This window comes from Ptiloglossa arizonensis, chromosome 9, assembly GCF_051014685.1.
Source record: "Ptiloglossa arizonensis isolate GNS036 chromosome 9, iyPtiAriz1_principal, whole genome shotgun sequence".
NCBI classification, from domain to species: domain Eukaryota; kingdom Metazoa; phylum Arthropoda; class Insecta; order Hymenoptera; family Colletidae; genus Ptiloglossa; species Ptiloglossa arizonensis.
The window spans coordinates 5,682,343-5,706,627 of record NC_135056.1 but is presented as its reverse complement, the minus strand read 5'-3'; the positions used below and the strand labels follow the sequence as shown (position 1 = coordinate 5,706,627).

At 35.1% G+C, this 24,285-nt stretch overlaps 1 protein-coding gene across 3 annotated transcripts in view; it reads right to left on the bottom strand.

Moving 5' to 3' along the window:
* The window catches only part of LOC143151337 (uncharacterized), a 658,936-nt gene that overhangs the window by 68,558 nt on the left and 566,093 nt on the right, over positions 1-24,285 (bottom strand). For all 3 annotated transcript variants that reach the window (XM_076320379.1, XM_076320380.1, XM_076320381.1), the window contains one exon: positions 11,705-11,725. In XM_076320379.1, the coding sequence (XP_076176494.1) occupies positions 11,705-11,725 (21 nt within the window). The remainder of the gene's footprint in view (positions 1-11,704; positions 11,726-24,285) is intronic.

Here is a 24,285-nt window from a genome sequence, read left to right as displayed (position 1 = left end):
AAAATGGAAACTTAAATTAGCAATGTATCGTTAAATAAGTTAGTTTAATACTTATTTATCGATTATTGGCAATGTCACGTTGAATCTTAATAATGTGTTTAGTAACGATTTTAATCATTTACATTGCTTTACGAAGTCTCGAAGCAGTCGCCATTATTACGACAGCAGATCGAATATTTGGCTCTGGGAGGAATGCAAATCCTATTTGTCGAATCTTTGAACGTTTACGATTAAACGAAACTCACAGTAAGTGTTATCTATTGTTTGGTGGATCAAAAGAGTATACGGACATTAGTGGAGGAGCAACCATTTTGTTTGATGCCTCCCGAAACTGATAGGTTGTGCAATAAAGTTTTTTCGTTCGATGAAACTTCGATCAATTTATTTTTAGCGATTTGCAAGTGCTGCAAGTACTTATTGAACAGTACCGTTCAATGTAGTGCTGTTGAATAAGTTTTATCGAACGACAAAACTTATGGACAATCTACTACTGTTCGATAAGTTTCATCGAACGACAAAACTTATGGACAATCTAGTACTGTTCGATAAGTTTTATCGAATGACAAAACTGATTGTACAACCTAATATATACCAAAGCTCCACGTTGTACGCACACTTTCTTCAATGCGACTTTACGAATAAAAATGTGTCGAAATAAGTTTCGGTAATTATTGGAGTCAAGTTATCGATTCGCTAGACTGGATTCGTCGCATTCGTTTCATTTATCAAAAGATTCGTTTAATCAATTTTCAATCTATCTATTACAGTGCGCTCGTACTCCATCGTGTTGGAGAATTAAGTCTACGAAATAAAACTACGTTTCTTATAGTCGAAGAAAGAAGTTCCACGATACCTTCCCCTGTTTACGTTACTCCTGTATCGTTCTAGGTACTCTGACAACGAGTACAGTATCGGAAACATCGTACGATTGGAAAGTTTGCAGGAAATTCGTATTCGATAAATTCTTGTTTCAAATGAATAGGTTGCTCGATAAGTTCCATCGTTCGATAAGAAATTTATTAGGTTTGTCGTTTTATTTTTCCAAAGATGGTACCACTCTGATAAACACGTGTGAAGTATCGTGTAGATTCGTCGACTCGTTCGTACATTTACTATCGTTCAAAGTTAAAGTGTCATACTATTATTTTACAATGGAAAAATAACAAAACTTATCGAACAACCTGATATATCTAGCACCTATCGTATTCAAGATCGGAGAACATGGACTTGTTTTATACTCGCGAACGAACGATCAAATGTTCGATCATGTTTCGGTATCGTCGCTAATAATCGCTCGATAGAATGTACAACGAATTTTCTCTATTCTACTTGGTGGTTTCCCATGGCCAATTATTCTTTCGATTCGACCGTACCAAAATTCGCAAATCATCGCACAAATATTGCACAGTTGGTCGGTCGCGCGGCCAGCAGAATCTTCAAAGTCGAGCCTGGCGATAATTAAGCTCCGTGTGAAACAAATTCGTTGAACTTTTTCGGCTCGTTTTCGAACGAGGAATCAGCCCCCTTTCGGGCTGGTCCACGAATGATGCCTCACCCCGTATTTTTCAAGCGACGCCGAGGTACGCCGCAGTCTTCGACGCGGTCGGTGCCGCTTTTCACGAGAAACAGACCGTACACCAGCCGGAAAATCGAATTACCTACAAACGCCAGCCGGGTTAAAACCTCGATGGGGGTTGTCGAGGGTGCGGGAGGTTGAATCGGTGCCGCCTCAAAGCAACGTCTATAACTAATTACGAATCTTATCTATGGGCCGTTTAAAAGGCGCTGATTAAACGTTGATTCGTCGTTCCTTGCGAGGACGAGGGGCAGACGATTCGGTCGAGGGAATCATCGGGTGTTTCTCATTCCCGGGAGGACATTCGAACGATCTTGAAGGATCATTCGAACGAGACGATGTTCACTGACGACAGTGCAATATATGCACTGTTTCAATTAGAACTTGTAATTGAAAAGTTATTATCTTTTTAACGTACAAATTGAAGAGAGTAATTTGAAACGAAAACTTTTGTAACGGTGATTTGTAAACTTGGTGGAACAAGTTTTCTTGAAAGGAAACAGAATTTTGTGCGTTCGATATACGCGTGTAGAAAAAAAAAAAAAAAAAAATATATATATATATATGACAATTGTTAGAATTTGAAGATGAATATACTAGGTTGTTGAATAAGTTTCGTCATTCTTTTCATTGTAGAAAAATGCTATGACACTTCAATCTTGAACAATTGTAAATATACGAACGAGTCGACAGATCTGTATGAAAATTAGTGGTGATGAAAAGTGGGTTTTGTACAATAATACCAAATGCAAAGGACAATGGTTACCACCTGGTCAATCAACTTTATCATGTACCAAACCTCAAAATTCATCCTCAAAAGGTTTTGTTGCGCGTGTGGTGGGATATTAGAGGAATCATTCAGTTGGAATTTTTAAATAAAAATCAAACTGTAACGACAGAAATCTATAGACAACAATTTGATCGTTTACAAACAGCTTTAGCGAAAGAACAGGTTGTTGTTGATACTGGATAGAATCGGAAATTTTAATTGGGAAATTGTGCCATATCCACCATACTCTCCGGATCTTGCATCTAATGATCGGATCAATATCAAATTGATACTTGTCGATAACAGCCGACTAATTATGATACCAAATCGAATAATATCAAAGATGTAGATATCTAAAGTATCGATACCTGTTTGATACCTTACAAAAGTATCGATATCCGTTTGATACCTCTATGAAACTATCGATACCTGTTTGATACTTTACGAGAGTATACTCGTTTGAGACAATCTATGAGAATTTCAATACCCGTTTCATATTTTTCGAAATGTTCAATATCCACTTGAAATTTCACCGAAACGTTTAAATTAACGAATAATCGAATGGCTATGATAATTATTTATACGAAGTTTTTATAAAACAGAGGATAGAATGCGAAATCGCTGCAGTCATCACTGACAATACTACAAATATGACTAACAAACATGAAATACGATTGAATTAGTTTAATATTCTTGCTGTTGTTATTTTAATAACTTTTAGTATCAAGTGGATATAAATATTTTAGTGAAATGTCGAATAGACATTTAGAAAGACATTTATAGACACTCGAAAGATATGAAACAGGTATTGAAATTTGTATAGAAATCTCAAACGGGTATCGATACTTTTGTAAGGTATCAAAGAGGTATCGATACTAATATCGAAGTATCAAATAAGTATCAATTCCTGAAATATCGTTATCGAAAATATTAGGTGGACCGGAAAGTAATGTCGTTTCTGCGCATGTCACTATTTGATTGTCATTTGTCAGCTCATTGTGTACATTAAAGTCGTAGCAAAGACATTCTGAGGTTATAGTGACTTGTTTAGTTGTAAATAATTAAATTTAAAATTTTTCTTTACAATTTTGGGTGAAATGGCCAGCCAAATACCAGAAGAGGTACATATCCGGCATTGCATGCTTTTTGAGTTTCGCAAGGGTAGTAACGCAACAGTTGCTACCAAAAACATTTGCGATGTTTATCCAAATGCATTAGACGTTCGTAAATGCCAAAGGTGGTTTTCCAAGTTCAAATCCGGTAATTTTGATCTTTCCGACTCGTATCGATCAGGAAGACCAACAACGTTAGACAATGACGTGTTAAGTGCGGAAGTGGAAGCAAATCCGTGTCAGACAATCGAGGAATTGTCAAACAGTCTTAACCAACCTTGGTCGACCATCCAAGAACATTTGCAGCAGATTGGGAAAGTAAGCAGAGCAGGTGTTTGGGTCCCGCATAATCTGTCCGAAGAGAACAAGGCTAACCGATCCACCACATGCAACTTATTGCTTCAACGGCACAATACAGAAGCGTTTTTTGATCGCTTGATCACCGGAGATGAAAAGTGGGTTCTTTATGATAATCCAAAACGCAAAAGGCAGTGGCTCTCTCCAAATGAATCGCCACAAAGTACTGCTAAGCCAGGTTTACACCCCAAAAAGGCCCTTTTGTGTGTTTGGTGGAGTATTCGCGGCGTTGTTCATTTTGAAGTGCTGAAACCTGGACAGACTGTGAATGCAGACCTTTACTGTGAACAATTAGATCGTGTAAATAAATCTTTAATTGAAAAGTGGCCAGCGATTGTCAACAGAAAAGGCGTTATTCTGCAAGACGATAATGCAAGACCGCACTGCGCAAGACGAACCTTGGCAAAAATTAATGAATTGGGGTGGGAGGTACTGCCTCACCCACCATACTCGCCCGATGTTGCACCATCGGATTTCCATTTATTCCGATCGCTTCAACACTTTCTAAGTGGCAAAAGATTTGCAAATTTGGATGATATTCAAAATGCCATCTCTGTATATTTTGCTCAAAAACCAATTGATTTTTATCGATCCGACATTGAAAATTTGCACACTAGATGGCAAAAGGTTGTTGATAATGAGGGTGATTATATCATTGATTAAAAATAAAAACTCGTTAAAAATTTATGTATTTGAATTTAATGTCGGGAAACGACATTACTTTCCGGTCCGCCTAATAGATACCGAGTACTTAAAATTTTGATATATATCGATACTTCTTACTGAGTATTTTGGTATTGCATTGATTAATACCAAAAGTATCAGTATCAGTTCGATCACTACTTGCACCAAATGATCACCACCTATTTTGATCACTGTAACATTTTCTAACTAGCAAAAATTTCAACAATAGCGCGCATGTAAAATCAGCATTAATTGAGTTTTTTAATTTAAAATCCTGAAATTTTTCGAAGACGGAATCAAAAAGTTGACCGATAAATGGGAAAAGGTCATAGAAAATGACAATCGACACATCGATGATTGAAAACAAACGCAAGTATTAACTTCTTTCAACGAAAATTATCATCAGAAAACGACGTTACTTACAGGATGACCTGATATTTCAATAGAAAGAGATGTTCGAGGTATTTACATTTTATGATATATTTGTAACAATTTTCTTTTACGCCCCTGTCAATTCAAAAATGTTTTCCACTGCTTGTATTCATTTTGGAAAATATGTAATAGTTCCTTATATATAAAACGCTGTTCCTTATATATAAATCGATCGTTCCCGATCGATATCGTGTAACCGGGGAAGGTAGCGTTTTAATTCGTCCCATCGACCTATTACAGTTTGATTCCGAGCCTTTGATAACTCGATCGGCTATATTGTATCTCTTTGTAGAGGCAAACGACATAACCTGCATTTTACATTACGATATTGAAAATCAAAACCAGGATAGTGGTCAATTCAAGCTTTTGATTGAGTCAACCATTGTTGATATATGATTGGAGATGATCATGTATCGTAAATGGAAAGTTTTATATACTAGATTGTTCGATAGGTTTTGTCGTTCGATGAAACTTTTATCGAACGATAAAATTTATCGAACAACCAATTAATATTCATAAGAAGAAACCGAGACGTATAGCACATTGTAACAAATGTTAGATTGCGTAGTAAAAATTATGTTAAAAAGTACTGTAGGTACTGTAGAAAAATTCCAAGTTTAAATTATAATTTAAACGATAAAAAAGAGTAGATTGTTCATTTTCAGTGGTAAGACCGTTAAAACACTGTCCGGTATTGCTGTTGGTCACTTACCGAGTAAGAGCGGTTAGAACGATATATAATACTTCCACTTGCATTATTCAATTACTTCATTACCGTCATTAATAATACTTCAAAATTGAATTATACTCCTGAAGCAGAACAAAGCAGATGCTGTCATGAATTTCACTTTATGAGATCATAAATGCGACATAAAAATTAAATAGCTCCTTTCAATTCATTATTATCATAGTGCATAGTTACCGCTACGACTGATGAATTTAAATGTAATATTCCTAAAAGGGACGACGGAATTATAAAAATCGGCTCGTCGGTTAAATCGCGATTCCTGGCTCGGAAATCACAATAATTTAACTATTTTGTTCGAAAGAAACAAAAATTCAAACTGGTAACGATCAACGATATCTATCGAACTTGCGACCATGTTATCATATTGTATCACTTATTCGCAATTCCAGTGGTTATTTACATGTTACTTAAAATAATTTATAAACTAAATGTACACGTATGCCTCACAATATTCGAAGGAGTTTAAAAAGTAACTGTTATTTCATTAATTTTAAATAACAGGAAATTAATATAGGATCAAGTTTATGATTCAATGTTTGAATTCTTACGATGATAATTTTGTGAATGATTTGGACAGCCTCGTACTACCTACTCCACGAAAAATAAATAAAATATTGAAACCTTCCAAACGATATTTGGTTACAAGCAATGTCCCTTAACAATATTTGAAGAAGAGGACAACATTTTCCCTTCCGAATACATCCAGACCTAGCGATGCTCAACTGTTGACTGCTGATTCTGAATTGACTACTGTATAGCTGCTTGTTTGCCCTACTTACATACCCTAACTTGTTTACATTTTGACATTCTTCAAGCTTTATTGAGTTTTACGAAAAATGTTCACTTTATATATATTTCTTAGTTGTCGTATTACCCTCGGAATTTCGGGGTATAAGAAAAATAATATATTTGATTTCCTCTCCTCCTGTTAGGAGGTTATATTTGATTTATCTTTCTTTTTAGGAATAAAATATTCATATTTACTTTCTCTCCTGCATTTTAAAGAGGTTCATATATTTGATTATCCCTTTTTAAAATAACATAATACATGTATGAAGTTTCCTTGTTTTCCTTCAAGAAAAATACATATTTCACTTCACTATTTCTTTTTGGTACAGACAGCTTCGATCTTTATTCTTGATTTTTTTTTGACAATATCTTCTTTTTCACACTTATATTTAGATATTCAACATCTTCGTTTCCCTTATTAAAACGGATACTACCATTTTTTCCCTTTAAATGTAAATTTGACATTACGTTCACCGTTGTTATAGTATTTATTGTTCTTTTATATGAAGAAATGTAACTTTGGATAAAAAAAAATACAATGACATTAAATGGATATATAAATGGTTATATTTATAGACCATATATGGATATATAGACATATATGGATATATATGGTTATATTAGATATAAATGGTTTATTATTCAATATTTATGTATGATTTATTATTTTCGAGTGGGGCAACTTATCAAATTGCAAAAGTCAAGATTACTTTCTTTCTTAGCTTCACTAATATTTCGTAAATCGATGATTTGCTTCACCACTAGAACTTACAATTAGTCACATTAACGAAAGGGAACATATTATAATACATTACATTATATAGAGTGGATCGTTCAGATGAGAACAATTTAAATATCTATTTGTGGTTTTATGAAAAAACTCTTCGAAATAAATTTGCACTCTTCGAAGGTACAGGTGTAATTGTAGTGCTATTATTTTTTCAAGGTCATTTTTCTACGAGAGTTTAGGGTCATTGATATTTTTTAATATCGGTGATCATACATTCTTCTATATTCTTTTTCCATATTCTTGTGCAACATAAAAAGAAGCAAACCCAATGACGTAACAAATTATTCTATTTTAATTGCTCAATCTCAAAAAATTTACATTGCTACGTCTTACCGTTATTAAACATTTACTGTTCGATGAATTTATACCGAAGAGTTTATGTTATGATTCTCGTCACTGAGAAAGTTCATTGAAATTATCGTTCCAAATGAACGTACCGTTGCACAAAGCAAATGCAATTATCGTTTTAAGTGCAGTGTCTTACGATCTGCATACAAGTACGCGACAACTCGAGCGAGTAAATAGTAAATATTAGTAAGTCAAGTATTTTGCGAATACTTCATCGAGAGAAATTTCAACCATTTTACATCTAAGCATACATTGAGAACTGCTTTTGTCAATGGGTGTCACATTAATTAGAAGTAGATAATGCTTTCTTTTCTAAAGTTTCTTTTCAACCGATGAAGCTTCTATTACGAATCACGAACAAATAAATTTGCATAATATGCATTACTAGTCCATTGATGATCCAAGATGGATAAGAGAATTGGAGAACCAAATACCAGACTATTGACGTAAGGTGCAGAGTTGTGTGCAATAAAAGGGAGGATGCAATAATATATTTTGCTTACAAGGCAAAAATATATTAAATTTCTCGATCAAGGGTTGACGTATCTTTTAAAAGATATACAATTAATGTCGTGCAATGTATGTCGTCTCAGCATAATTGGTGTCCAGCTCACTATTCTAGAATATCAAGGTCAAAACTAAATACTCAATTTCCTGAACATTGAATTGTATGAAAGGAAATAATGGAATGACCAACTAATTTTCCAGCATCTCACTGCATTGGATTACTATATGAGAGGAAAATTAGAAAAATATCGTTTATCTTAATATACTTACAATACCTTATGATACGAGGTACGGAATTAATACAACATACACTTCTATTACGTTACACGAGTTAGAAAATGTACAAAAATTATTTATAATAAGATTAGAACAATATGGTTTATCGGGTCGTTAATTTTGTCTTTTTATGCTCTGCAAGGATATGAAAAAAATGTAGAGTGCCATTTAAACAAATATTGATCGTCTTAAATTCTTGTAAAAAGTAACTTTGGAAAAAGACTAACGTTAATGTTACAGTGTGCCCCTTTAAACGATGTAATTCTATTTCCAAGAGCTTTTTTATAGAATCATAAATAAAGGAGATGTTTAAGTGTTTCCATTTAAATGATTTACCCTATACGATATCATAAGGTGGGTACTCTACATTGAAATAAACATACATATTTTTTTATCCTCGCGTATACAAAGTGTGTTGTTTCTCAATTTATAACAAAATCGATCGTACTCGATACGATTATACATTCGTGATCTCTCACGTTTCGAATAGATGAAATTATATCGAGGAAGAGATCGAATAAATTAACGAAATTTCAAACTTATCGAATACATGATATTTTTATCTTCTTGAAAATAAAATTATACTCGACAGAGATCGTTTCAATCGTAAATAACTCAAATATTGTCGTTTACGTGCTGAGTGATTTTCTGAATTATTGCAACCGTAATACACGACCTCGGACTTTCGAATGTTAGCATAATAGGCGTACAATGTCGATATGTATACCTCGTTCGATTAGAGTGTACATTTATAACCAGATTTGCAGGATTCAGTGCTGAAAACGGACGCACGCATACGCAGTATATAAACACAAAACTGTGTTTGGATTAAATTGGGCTTCTGTCGTATATGGGTTACTCGGTGTTCGCGTAATTCATACACATGTAAGTGGTGCTTCGATGACAGGCATCAACGAATGCTTAACGATACATCTGGAACTGGACCAAAGTGAAGCACTCCACCGAATTATTTATAATCTTCTACACCGAAACAAGAAAGATCGTCGAAGATCGCTTCGAGACAAAGCAGCGTATTTGCAACACGTTTGCATCGTTTGTTCGCCAGGCGAAGAGTTTGAAATTATTTCCTTCGGTTGTTTCGTGGCACGAGTCGATGGAAAAGTATTAAAAAAAAAAGAAAAAGAAAAAAAAATGGAGAAAAACAAACAGACAATAAGAAAAAGGGAAAAGATAAAACGGAGAAGAACGAATAGTGTGTCGAGGCAATTTGGCGCCTGGCGTGGAACGAAAGAGGCATCGGTGTAATCTCGAAACGAGCAAAAAAGGAAAAAAAAAGAAAAAAACAGTTTATTTGGCGCACATTTCCAGTTGGCGCCTGGTGCGAGGCCGTCAGCCTTGCCACGAGGGCAACATTAAAATCTGAAACAGTATGCAAGTCAGAAACTGGGAATCGAGCATTTTTATTTCAATTCGTTGTTATTTACTGTAATAATATTATCGGTAAATGCGACAAGTGATCAGTTTCTACAGTAGTATAACAATGTACAATCCCTGGCAAAAAGTTTCCGATCGTATACATTAATGTGAACTTTTATGGAAAACTGTCGTATTTTAGAATTTTTAAATGTTGCCGTATGTAATTACATCCGATCAGAAATGTAGTGGAGTTTTACAAGAAGCAAGTAACTACAAAATAACGCAAATTTTCAGTTATTTTCAAAGACAATGTAAAGGAACATCAGAATGTTACATGAAAAAAAGTTTTCGATCAGTGAGAGTCTTGGAAATAAGTTTCGAATGTTTTAACGTCTTTAATATTAGGGTCGAGGCTAAATGTTTTTGGCTGAAACTTTTGGAAAATTTCAATATTTTAAGTCCTTACTGAACTCCATCGTTGAATTCCATATGTATGTTTGTTCCAACATTACTTTATAATCTTATCTTCTATTTTTAATTGGGAATGTTTACCACTCTTGTCGACTTTCTGTTTAACTAGAGTACACTGATCAGTACAAGATTCAGAGTACAATGATTCGAGATCATTTTTGTACGTCATCTCTTCCCTATAAATGCAGTTCTAAGTATTTTACAATTTTAATTTGCGATATTCATAGTTTGTCAGCGGACATATTTTGTTCCGGTAAACTAAATGTGAGCTGTGTAAACTTGTTATCGTTGACACGAATTCTCCATTTGCTACGCCATTATTCTATTTTGTCCAGGATATTTCCAAGTATGGTACTCGACTTTCTGAGATCGTTGTAGATTGCTAGTGTACCAGTATTGTTTGCTGTCGTAGCAAATTGTAACAATAGTATTTTTCGAAGTTGGGAAGTTAGCAGTATAATATAAAGTGGATACGAACTAGTGATACAATGTATCATAGGGTGATTCATTGTGCAAAAATAAGTCGAAAATATAGAATAACGTTTCTTCATACGAGGCTTTGTTTTCGAGAAAATCAGTACGACTTTGCTAACGTGTCTGTCCATTCCTCGTTATTTCTACTTACGTTTGCGTTTATTCTTGCCGATGGTGGTATAGTATTATCGGTTTAAATGATTGTATATTACGTTCAATTCTAAGGATATCGTGTAAACAGAACCATCGAATGGTGAGATAATCTTATTGGTCCGTTGTGTCTTTGGCCAGGAGTGTATCGTAGATGGGTCGTATAGTGTGCCCAAGTACGAAAAGATTAAAAAATTGATGGCAAAGCTTTCGTTGAAAAATGAATGTAAATATTAAAACCTTTAAAAGGAAGTCAGCTATTATATGTAAATTATATAAATATAAATTCTTATCCAAATTTGGTTTTCTTTCAATCAGGTGGTTTTGTTTACACGATATTTTTCGAGTTAAACGTATTTGAGAATTAAGCATTGAGATAATTTAATTTTCAATGGTAGATACTTTAATACAACGAAGAAAATTATTCCAATGCTTATTGTTATAATATCTTTTGTAATACTTATTGTAAAAATAAAGAAGAAAGATTGTATAACTAACTATTTACTTAAGGAGAGATATATAATCTATTGTTGAGAGTTGAGAAGAATAAATCAAGAAGGAATGCGAGTCCTATTGGTCAGAATTTTTAATACTCTATAACATGGATTTATTGTGTGAAGCATATGTAAATACAGTCCACAACAGAATTGAGAAATGATCACATAATATTTTAGGGATCATTTTCATCAGCTCTCAACAGCAGATAGTAAAAGTTTCAAGAAAAAAATAGATAAATTGGAAAGAATTCAAATACAAGAAAGGAAAATTTAAGAATAAAATAATATTGATTTCTAAACCTAGTCGATCTACGATCGGTTTAAAATGAATAAAAATTAACACTTACCCGACGGGTGTTCTGATGTTCCTGAAACATAAAAAATACTTTTAGCAAAACTATTGTAATTGTTACAGTTATTAAATATGTGTAATAACGTTATAAAGGACCAATCGACAGTCTATTTATTAATGACATTTTTCCTATGTTTACTATATCTGAAAATCTTTGAAAATTGTACATTGGGTCGATTTAAAAATGTTTTTCTCCTAAATGAACCATTGTTTGATTTATCAAAAGAAAAGGTATATAAAATCAAATTATACTTTGAAATGAAAAGCTGAAGAATATTATACGCAGAGTTTTTTGGAAAATTGTAAAACAATAGACAGAAAGGTAACTCCTTGTGCTAATTGTTTTTTATTGGTTCCAATAACATAGTAAGATCGACGAGAAATTTTAATAACACACTACTATCGGTGTTAAGAAGTAACGAGCAATGGTAACATTGCCCAAATTGTACAAAATGGTACCTGGAACTCACAAACTGCCAAAATTGATTTTCTCGCAGGAGAAAATGACCAATAAACCTTATTTTGCATTTTAAATTTTTCTCTGCTCAAAGAATTATAGGTACCATTATACTATGCATCACCTGCCCTCACCCAACTTGTAAATTAAGTATAATATTGGTTCACAAATATTACCTTATAGTAATATTCGATTGCATAGTGTTATGTTACTAGATTTTGAAACCATGTTCCAATTTTGCTATTTAAAAAGTATGAATAGAGAATATTATAATGTGCATGTGGTACGATTTTCTTTAACACGCATAATAGTACATTAAACTTTGTTAAAGTCTAATTTTGTATCCAGATAGGAAGCGAAATACTTTTTTCTTTTTAGACCAGATAAAATAAATAATATTGTCGACTATTTCTTTTTCTAGTAATCGTTTCTAGGTATCCATAGAATAATTTTTCGAGTATTTTAGGTGATCTGGAGAGGAGACTATAAGATTATAAGAACCAAGTTCTTTGCCCGAGTTGACTGATTTAAATATGAGAATAAGTTTTAATACTTTTCTTGCGAAGATTTCAAGTCTTAAGATAAGAGTGCAAATCCTGCCTTAGGAAGATTTTTAATTATTTTAATTATTACAGCCACGATCTATTGCTATTTTATATTTTTGCTTATTCAGAGTGTCCCTCAATGAGTGTCCCGTAAAACTTTTTTCCAAGTGGTTTCGTCTTCAAGAAAATTGACTTCGAAACTGTTCGTGACACGCACGCATCATAAATTTGGCTACGGATGTCAATGACAATGGCGTATGATATTTGAGTGCAATAATTTATAACCAATAATCCTATTCTTAACTCTATGTGCCTTTTGTACATACAAACAGTATGTGTGAAGAGATTCGTCTCGATTTGAGACTTACCAACGAAACACGCTCGTATCATATTTTCAAAATTGCTTCTCTCGAAATCGAAGCTACGTACGAGAAACATTAATTCCACGTTTTCGTGTTATTTTTGCATCTAGAAGTATTTTCTCTTGGGTGGTATCATTTATTACGGGTCACGTTATACATTAACGATGAAACTGAAAATCGAAGATGCGTGGAAATTAGAAACGTCGTGAGTCGAACGATGTAGTAAATTGGATCCACTGGCTCTTGGATTTCGAGTGGTGTCGAGCTGAATGTTTAAAAAAAATTAAAAACACACACACACACACACACACACGTACATAAAAAGAAAAAAAAAAGCGAGACGAAATCAACGGAGCAAGTCGGCAGATATTGAAAGTATTAGCATGTTAAGAAGTTTTAAAAGGAGATCACGGGATCGCGATTGTCGACATCACTCGGGGGAAAGGATAATGAAAACCTGTTCCCCTTCTGCTTTTTTTTTTTCATTTTTCAATTTGCTTAAATTGATGCTTAAATTCGCTCCACGGAATGTCGTGTATATGAAACCCAATTGGGGAAATTGGATTACAAAAGATGGACGCGGATAAAAAGAAATTCGAGATCGCCAGGGTCGTGGACGCGCGAGATTTATTTTAATTGTAAAATGCCTTGTTTAAATTCATAAGAATTCTCACCAAGGGTTCGTTCGGTAACGGTAGAAACGGGTCGGGGAAATGTTTCGACGTCGCGGTCGGAAGTATTTTTCACAACGAATATACTTGAAAAATATATTTCACGCGAGGAACTACGTGACTGTCGCTTTAACACATTTTAATGGAAAATATATTACCGTCACGACGGTTTCTGATAATAATTTCAGCTGAACACGTCCCGCGAAATATACGTCGAATCGGTGTATTTTTTCCTTTACCTTTCTCACTTCTGGTGAAATTCGTTTCGCGGTTCTAACTTTCGATCCGTGGTTTCTCAGATGTTTCAAAATGTTCGTATCATCGAACCACTAACGGTACAAAACAAGGTTGAAAGAGTCGCGACCGGTGGCACGATGGCCCGTTGATAAGTCGACCACGAAATTCAGAGCAACGAAGCAAGAACGCGTGTTCCGAGCAGCGCACACGCATGAAATTTTTCCATTATTACGGTGAGCGAGGCTCGCTTGAAAAATATCGCCAGGCCCTTCAGTAGCAGGTATTCATCGCGTAACGCAAACCCATATTTTCCCCGGTTTCTGGAACGTCAGTTACGTAACACCGTACACAGCTCGGATAGAGTAGACGGAAGGGAGGATCATTCTCGAAAGGAGGATCTAAGGGAAAGGAAAGACGAAGACGATGACAAAGAAGAAAAGGAAAAGCAAACATAGAAGAGGAAGAAGAAGAAATAAGCAAACAAACAAAGTGTGTACATTTCTATGCACACGTCGGGACGTAGCTAAAATTTTATTACATACAGGCCGGCTCTCTCGCCATTTACATAAGCGAATTGCCTTTTACAACAACATCGCCGCACCCTACTTCGTTACGCATTCGACGAAACACGACAACCCGAGCCTCTCGTCACTGGCAATTCCAAACATCATTATTACGAACGAGCTTCTCAAGCGCGGTACGAGGCGGTGAGATGAAGAAAATGAAGAAAAAAAAAAAACAGAGAGAAAGAAAGAAAAGAATAAGAAACTAAAAAGAAGAAAAGAAGAAAAGAAAAGAAAGGACGAAAAGATCGAAGCTTTGCCCCCGTTGTCGATTAACGGCGTCCATTCGGAGCACGGGATTCGATTATTCCGCGACGACCGCCGCCAGCTAGAAAATCGGATTACAGCCTGCTGACGGACGGAACCGAGTCTTAGAAGAGTGGAACAACTAATTACGGTTAATCGTTTCCCTTATCCCGGCGAAACGCGCCCTTTAAAGGGTTATCCGCCGTCGGGGCGTCATCGACGTATCGGTGGTGGCGTTTGAGTTTCGAGCGTGAGGGAACCGCTCGCGAGATCGCGCGGGAGTTACACGGCCGATATCCGAATCCGATAAGCAATCTCGCAAGAAACGACTGGGACATATTTTTCCTTTGATGCACGACCAGACACGGAATTGAAGAGGACCGAGCGCAAAATTCGAACTTTCACACGATCGAGATACTACGAAACCAGTTGAAGATCATTTCGTGGGACGTTTCCGTGGCGAACTTTCTCACTCGCGTGATAAATAATTTGGCGATGGAACGTTCGTGAAATTACAGAAATTTTATCCATCCAGGAACAGAGGATCCCTTATCGTTGTTCTTGTTCCAGCATGGACAAGATGGTAGATTCGATTACGAGATAGAGAGGAAATTGTGGAACGGAAGTAAGTGAGGAGCTAGGGTGAGTTAACCGAGGCATATCTTCAATTTCTTTGTTATTGTTCGGTACATACACTGTCTAGGAGAAAATACACGGAATAATCGAATAGTGGAAAGTATGAATAAAATATTGCGTAGCATACTTATACTTGTTATTAATTTGTTAGTAGCGACTGGTCTCTGTTCTGAGGTCATTTGGTAATCTAATCGTTTGAAGGAATTTAACACTGGAACTACCCATAAATTCCAGTATATCAAGGTGTTTCTTAAATGTGTCTCAGGAAAATCGATAATTGAAGAAAAAGGGGGCACACTTATGAAATTGATTATATCTATAGAATAAAAAAAGGTTACAACAGCTTTTGAAAAATGCTGTGAAACTCGAAGTAAATTTCTTTGGAAAAACAATTGAAACCGGTCATTTTGATTGGTTGGTAAACCTAGTGTTGATGACCCTTAGTTTCGTGCGTGTGTGTGCTACAAATATTAAGAAAAATCAGATACGATCGATACAATTTTGTATCATACTCGTGCAGCTTATAAAAATGTAACGATGCAGTTTTCGTCTACGTGTTTACATATCTTTGAATCGATGAATCCAGTACGTATATTGTGCACCGTCGTAATGGATATACTCCGTTGCTAAAGTTGGTCGAAGTGATTGTTAAAAACTCCGATAAAGTAATCACGACCGATTGTACGAATACTTTGACGATTTTCGTACAGTTCGTACTTTCACGAGTTTCGTACACGGAATAATTGTACCGCGTTCGTATTGTTCGGTTAGAGGCAAAATAATCGTGATGTTCGCGGTTTATCATTAACGCGATAATATTTCAGGAATGTCGGTGTAACTTACATATTTTGGTTATTACTGTTTCCAGTTGCGAGCGTTGGTAAACATTTTGCAAGTTACCGTAACTACGATGCACCCCACAATGGCAAACGGGTTAACTACGTATCCATTGATGGATCAAATTTAGTATTCTACGTAACGAAGTTACATCACGGTCTCGTTAACCCGGTTGAAAAGTTCGTCATATTTTTGTTTCCCACGGTGAGCTTTCTTGACACTGTTACAAAAAATGTACCAGCAGAATTCCGTTCCCGTTGCACGATCTGGACAAAAGTGCTTTCACGACATTTGGCTAAATACATAGTAATACACCTCGACACGGTTTCCCATTGTTCCTGATATTCTACTTTCCTTCGTTTAGACATTTCAGCGACCGCTTTGTCTGTCGCGGGTGAGTTAATCTTCCGGAATATGATGAAAGGAAAGTCAACGATAAAGTGGATTCGCTGCAATTCTGACCTACTTGCAACAATTGGTTTGCATATTGATGCGCGTCGCCGTGCGCTTGATCGACATGCTTTTTTTTCTCGCTATGCATTTCGAGAGTATTGGAAACCACCGGATTATTATTCCGAAAGACAAACATTATTCCGTACAAAGACAAAATGTAAAACGGAACGAAAATTTATCATTAATAAAAGGTGAAACGATGCGTGCACACTAGTATAAAGTTTCCATTCGTTCGACACTTTTTATCGCGAGTTCTTCAATATCGATAATTAAAGGATATTTGATCGACCATGGCGAACCGCGTAAACTTTGCTTTTTAAACGCTAAGTAGATCTGAAAACAAATGCTAATTAATAATATTCATCGGACCAAGTTCACGATCGATACGATCGATGGAGAAGTCTCATTTTTCGATCTTGAAATTTTTATCGTATTTTATCAAATATGGAGTTAACTGGATAAACAAACGGATCGGTAACTTTGATTTCGTAATGGAAAAATATACAGTGGTGAACTATATTTGGTATTAACCCAATGAAAAAGCTAAATACAAAAAGGTTATTATATTTCTCGCTAGAAATTGAATTTATTTTCCTCGTTTCTATAGAGTAACGAGTACGTAATTGTACTCATGTTGGAGTTTGCGTCAAATTACGTACTGCGAAATGTACGAAAGCTGTTTCATCCGGTAAATAATGACACAATCGAAATCACCGGTTTTGGAGAACGAAGTGGTTAGCGATTTTCATCTCGAAACAAGGTTATACAACTTTGCGTGTATCATCGGGCAAGAAAATGAACGAGACGGAACAATAGCGAGCGAGTCTTGCATTACATCCGGTGTATCGATCACTAATGCAAAATAAAAATTTGTTTAATTTTCATTGTACGTTTACGAGAGTGTTATCAATGGAAAGCGGATGTTTCACCGATGAAAATGAGTCCGAACACGACCTTATTCGAAAACACATGTATTTTCGAAATTTGAAAGAGATTCGTTTTATTTATAATTAAAACTAATCCGCATCGTGTCGTGTTTGGACTCATTTTCATCGTAAAATCGTCACGAATCCATCGGTAATACTGCAGCGAAGCTACAATGAAAAATATGAAAATTTTTACTATCATTAGTCGACGTGGTGCAATAATTCTCGCTCGAAAGTTGGAAATATTGTACAGAGATCGTAACCAGAAACATTGAATCGGGGATCATCCAGAATAACAGCATTTAAAATAACATCCTTAAATTTTTTCGTCTGGAATAATTGAAGATCACGTGTATCTGTCGCATAAAATTGATAACTCGTATATAAAACACGTTCACACGCTCGAAAGATAATTTTTCACCGTTCCGTTAACAATATTTACCGGCTCGATTCTTTGGAATATATATTCCAGAAGAGATCGCCAGCGTCAAAAATATTTCGTTACAATTAAAGTATTACATGTTTCATCGAAATGTAAATATTAGCCCGCTAGGAATCATTAACAGTTGCGCGAAAAGAATCGTTCGTTATTTCCTGTTCCGCAATTGTTTGTGTTTTGGGTGACCGTAAAAAACTGGATTAAAATTTCTTGTTCCCACGAAACAAGTTACGTACAACACAACAAGTAAACGAAGAAGCTGTTCAACACTTTTACGTGATTCTTGGTTTGCATTCAGACTCGTTTCAATTAAACGCAACATTGCTCGAGGAATATATTATAATTCACCGTGTACTGGAAACGGAGGATATCCGACTTTCCGAGATTAAAATTCACTATGCGCAAAATCCATTCGTTACAGTTACAATTACTCCTCCGCGCTTCGTAATAATTCTCTTCGAAGCTGACATCTACTCAATTCGAATGATTATTTCCCGCGATACGGTTCCCCTTCCATGACACATTGTCGAAACGACGAAACCGTGGAAACTTAATTACATTTTTATTATCGCTTTTCGAGGTCCGTTGCGCGGTGCAGGTGGGGACTGGGGGAGGGGGTGAGGGGGAGGAGTCAACGAACAGAAGTTCATTGCGATTTTATTTACGACGACGCAAGCTCGACGTTAAACGAATATTCGTTTTCTTCGTGTCATCGGTCCATCGATACACACGAACGTTCAACTTCCGTTCGATTCGTTTCCTATTTTCGTGGCATTGTTTTAATCGATTTCGGCGCCCACCGAAACGAAGAACGCGCACGATTCGCGGAGATCATCCACCGACCCGTGGAAACGAGCACCGTAAGCAATAAAGCCAACGAATAAATATTTTCTACGTCAAAACGAGGTTAGAGCGATTCGATTCTTATTCGACGGTACGCGATCTTATAATTATTCCGCAATTTGCCACCGCGCGAGCTCGGATCCATTTTCGGATCGGCGCCATTGTATTTATCGGTACTGTCTCATCGAAAGAAAAAAAGCTTTCTCAGCGGTGTGGATGCGTCAATACTTGACCCACTTCTTTGTATACGGTTTCACGTTTTACTTAAAAGAAATCAAAAAGGAGGTCGTTCATTTTCCGTCGATAAGTATTTTTAAATAATCTGTGTCGATGGGAGCTTTGTTCGCAAAGGTCATACGTAAAGTAATTTCTGGTCTCAAGGGACGATTTTTACGTACGATTCGACACAAGGAACATCCAATTGTTTATGTTTCTACGGTGCGATCGATCCGGAGTGTTTCAATCAATATTGAAAATTAATATTTTTACGTTTTACTTCTTCGTGACAGTATTAACAATAGACCGATCGGATTTCTCGGATGAAAATCTGTTCAAACGTCTCGTTTGGATTATTTTTATTTATATGCGGTTGAATGTCTTTTTTTTTTTTTTAATTTTACTCGGGACGTATACTGGTATGTTTTTAGTATATCTTTGGTAAGATCTGTGTCATTATTTTCGTTTACGGAATACATTAGAAAATAAACATTGCGTAGACCCCGCTGGGTTGAATTTTATCTTATTTAAACGCATCGAGTGAAATGTTTCGATGAACAGACACTGTGACGTGCAATTCTTGCGACAATAACAAACTGTTATGCGTTCTCGAACGTCTAATTAAAATTGTGTAAGCGAAGTGTGAAGAAAATAGTATGTACTCGTATTAAAAGAACTTTGCAAGGAAGAGATATCTAAGACGAGTATATGCAATGTCTTTTGATGATGAAATTAACTGTATATAGTTATAGAAAACAGAAAAATTTATAGAAAACTGCCTTTTCAGTGCAGTCAATCGTCAAAAATGATACCCCATTATAGACTTATTTGCATCAGGAGCACCTCACCAATTTATTTTCAATACTCTCATAAAGATATAATGAAAATCCTAAAAGAAACTGTTAATTTTGTCTAAATTTTCTTCGTCACTTCGTGAATTTTTGAATGTTCGTCTCTGATTATTTGTATAGCTAATAAGAGTTATTATACAACCAAGTTATTATACTGAAATTATTTTAACCGAACGACTCAAAGATGTTTGTTTTGCATTAATGGTTGATACACCGCTTGGTGCAAAACTAGCCAATCGAGCCGATATTCACGCTGCGACGTATCCTATTAACCGCTCAAGTTTCCTGAATAGATCTCGGCCACAAAATTCATGAAAATATGATGAGTACGTAAGGTAAATATTTACCAAGCCTTCGAAGACCTACAGTGTGCGCTTCTGGACCGCGCGCTATCGATCCAGTCAATTAACTTTATGAGAAACCGGCAAAATGTGCGTTAGCATTTATAATTATCGTTGTTTATCGTGTGCTGCATCGTAGCCCTTCAACAATTTCTTCACCGGCGAACGTGGAATAATACGAAACCGAAGATAAATGTTATCCTCAGTTTGAAGAATGCTTACGGCTAGCTCGAATCGATGCTGTGGTATCTACTCACCTATCGTTATTGCCTTAATTTAATTTAATTTAATTTTTAATGCGTTCTAATCTTCTTTCTTGTATTAAAATAGAATAAACAGGCGTGGCTGTGTTGTCACTAATCGAGACATTGTTATCGTGACAAATAAATAAACGTCAACTTTAGAGAGACTTGTAAATGAAAATCCCAAACCATTAATTTATTGTTTTGGATTGCATGCATACACGTATTTACATAGAAACATGCACGCGTGTTTATGTATGTATATATTCTCAATTTGTATATATTTCCGGTCAAAAATCATGTTGGTGCTCCTGTTGTTTAATTTTGGTATTTAATTATAATTAAAACGATGTCGATATCTTCGTTAGATTCTTTAACATTTTATTCGGTACAGCCTACACACATACGCGCGCATACGCATCGTGTATATATAAATACAATATTTAACGTAAATTCCTTACATTTTTGCATCTAAAATTACTCCAAGAATCGATTATACATTGGTTAAGTAAAACTGACGGATTTTTGGGCAAATAGTACTTAAATGCATTTAAAGTGCAATCGTGCCGTGTTCGTTAACAGTTGGTTCATTATTTCTTAGCACAAATATAGAAATGATTATATTTGCATAACCACCCAGAATCAATATACAATTTATTACAGGTACGTATTTTGTCACAGTTCAACCTGAGCCACACAATACTTGGATAATCAATGTTTTCGAATAATCGATGGTCACAATTTTAGCCGACGAAAATATTATTTCTTAGTAATATCACGTATTATTAGTTTCCAAATTCTTCTATCGTCTGATATTCTTCTTAATGTCGCCGAATCAGTAAAATGAAAATTGTTTCTAAAACTGCGACTACAAGAGCAATATGCAAAAATGTTGTAAGAATTGTTTTTTTCTTTATATTTTTCTTCATCGTTCTCTTCGTTTCTGTAATAGTTTTCCTTCATCTTTTGTATAATTTGATTGTCTTTGACCAGATTAATCCGATCAATGTTTAATCGTTCCCTCGCATCATTACCATCGAAACTATTACAACTTTATAGTAGATTGTTCAATAAGTTTTGTCGTTCGATCAGTACTACATTGAGCAGTACTGTTCAATAAATTTTATTCAACGACAAAACTTATTGAACGACCTATTCTACTACTCAATGTAGTACTGTTCAATAAGTTTTATCGCAATAAATGACAAAGTCGTTTATCGAACGACAAAACTTATCGAACATTAGATTACGCGAAACTCAAGCACCTTCAAAAATGTAGGCTATCTAAAGTTCAGATTAGATTCTGAAAAGTTTTAGGTAACCGAGTCCAAACTCGAGTCATGAAATGGTTACAGATCTAGAAACTGTTTAACGATGTAATTGTGATGCTTCTTCATGGTTCTCCAATCAAGTTTTCAACCTAAATCTACAAATTCAAAGATGTCATTGTATTCTACGATACAATTTGATCGAAAAGTCGCCAAGTAAGAGAGACAGTTTATGATAATATTATAAAAATTATTTTATTTCACGTTACAATAAAGAAAGTATAATTGTTCCAAACTCTCCTATATTAATCACGTTCGTACGAGTGTAACACTATTGCCTGTGTCCGAAAATAATTTCAACTTCGGTTACCTGAAACTTTTCGGGTCTCGTCCCGACTCGAAGCTCGGACACCCGTAATTTTGGATAGTTGCACACCCCTATCTCCATTACGTTCGTTTCACCATTGTTGCTTTGATTGTTCCCTTTTGTCATTCACAGTGACTTAGTACGTACATGTCTTCTCAAAGGAATATTAAACATCCATGTCCATTGAATAATTATACACCTTCGTATTCAAATATTGACCTAGTATTATTACATTTGCTTCACTATCATCGGCTGTTGAAATAAATTTATGAAGAAACTACCGGTGGAACATTCGGTTAAACGATCAAATAATTGAACATTCGGTTAAATAATGACCCGATAATCGAAGATCCACCGTGATGTATCTATTCTCTTATTGGAATAAAGCATACCGCGAATAATCTGTCACTATTATGAATACCTGAACTACTCTATAATCAAAATTGATCTAATATTTCTCGTCGTATCGAACGTGTCTCTTAGCGTAAAATATAATAATTAGAAATTAAACAAATGTCGCGCAATGTCTACTGTCACGACGTTAGAATTATATTCCGTAATAATAATTTTATGATCTCTCGTACTGAATTACGATTTCAAATATAATTCTTCTCAATTACAGCATCGGGAATACTACCCGCACGAATATAGTTTACATAATTCCAGCATTCAGCTTTTTCTTCCGAAAGAGTTTACATAACCTGGTGAAAAATCGGGCAAATGTATCTCAGTGGGAGAAATTAGCGAGTTATAAAAATTCCAGAAATTTTTACCCGGCGGTTGATTTTTCATAAAACGAGAGTAGTTTGAAACAAGAAACGTTTCGAGCAAAGACTGCTTTTTATCGGAGAACAACCGACGACGAAAAGGCGCGGATTTATAATCGGTGTCTCGGACGATGTAAAACGTTACCGTGTGATGTAATCCCGGAAACGACGGGGATAAGGGCGCCTTCTATGTCCTCGTATTTTCCCATTTACGGCTTTAAATTCGTCTCGTTCTGTGCGGAGTAAATCGGATTACAGACGACGGACGGGAATAAAGCGAGATTTTGCCGCGGGAACGATAAATAATAATTACAGATAATTATATGCGTTGAAAGTTTATCTCTTGCGACACCGTGTACGGTTTTAACCTTGAATCGTTTTCACGAAAGCGACGACCGATTCTGCGATCGCTTCGAAGAATTGTGCCGGTGATTATACGATAAACGTGACGCGTGTCGATGCATTTCAATATTTTTTGTCCACCTTATCGATAAATTCAATTTTACTGGATTTTCATTCGAGCCGTTCGCGATCGTTGTAATTATAAAAACGATTATTGTAAGTCTACTATTGTAATGAACAAATGACGAATTTTTTAACGTTCAATACGAACGCTTTCGTGACTTTGAAATATCAATCTACGCGATGTTTTACAACTTGTGTCGCTTTACTCGACGGTGATTGATTATAAAAAATGTAGTAAATTGTAATATTTATTGCATACATATTTGTTTATATTCCACTTTTATACTTGTTAATATAACGTTCATAAAAACGTTATAGTCCATATATATCAATATATCGTTGGACATTATACGATCAATTTAAAGATTTAACATGAAAATAATTTAATCGAATACATACGTACGAAACATATTAAAGAATGAATTTACTAATATCATTGCTATTATATTTAGATAGAATTATATAATTAGATAGAATAACGTATAATTTATAATATACCTAATGAAATATTATACATATCGATAAATTTTGTTTCGAGTTTCGATAATAATATACTTGTAAAATTTCTACAATGTAATCATAAAATGACCGATAATGACAAATTTATTTAAATTTCAATGAAATTCGCGAAGGAAAATTTATATGCTTCATTAGTTAATATGAAAAAAGTTGCAAATAACGGAATATTTAGACAAGTAATCTCGACACGACGAAACAATTTACATATTAACCTGCTTCGTAGATTACACGACGTGATTTACCATTTTTTTACGTATAGTGTATTAGTAGCAAACTTTTCGATTTTAAATTATTGTCTCAATAAACAGCTTTTTTAAAATGCAAT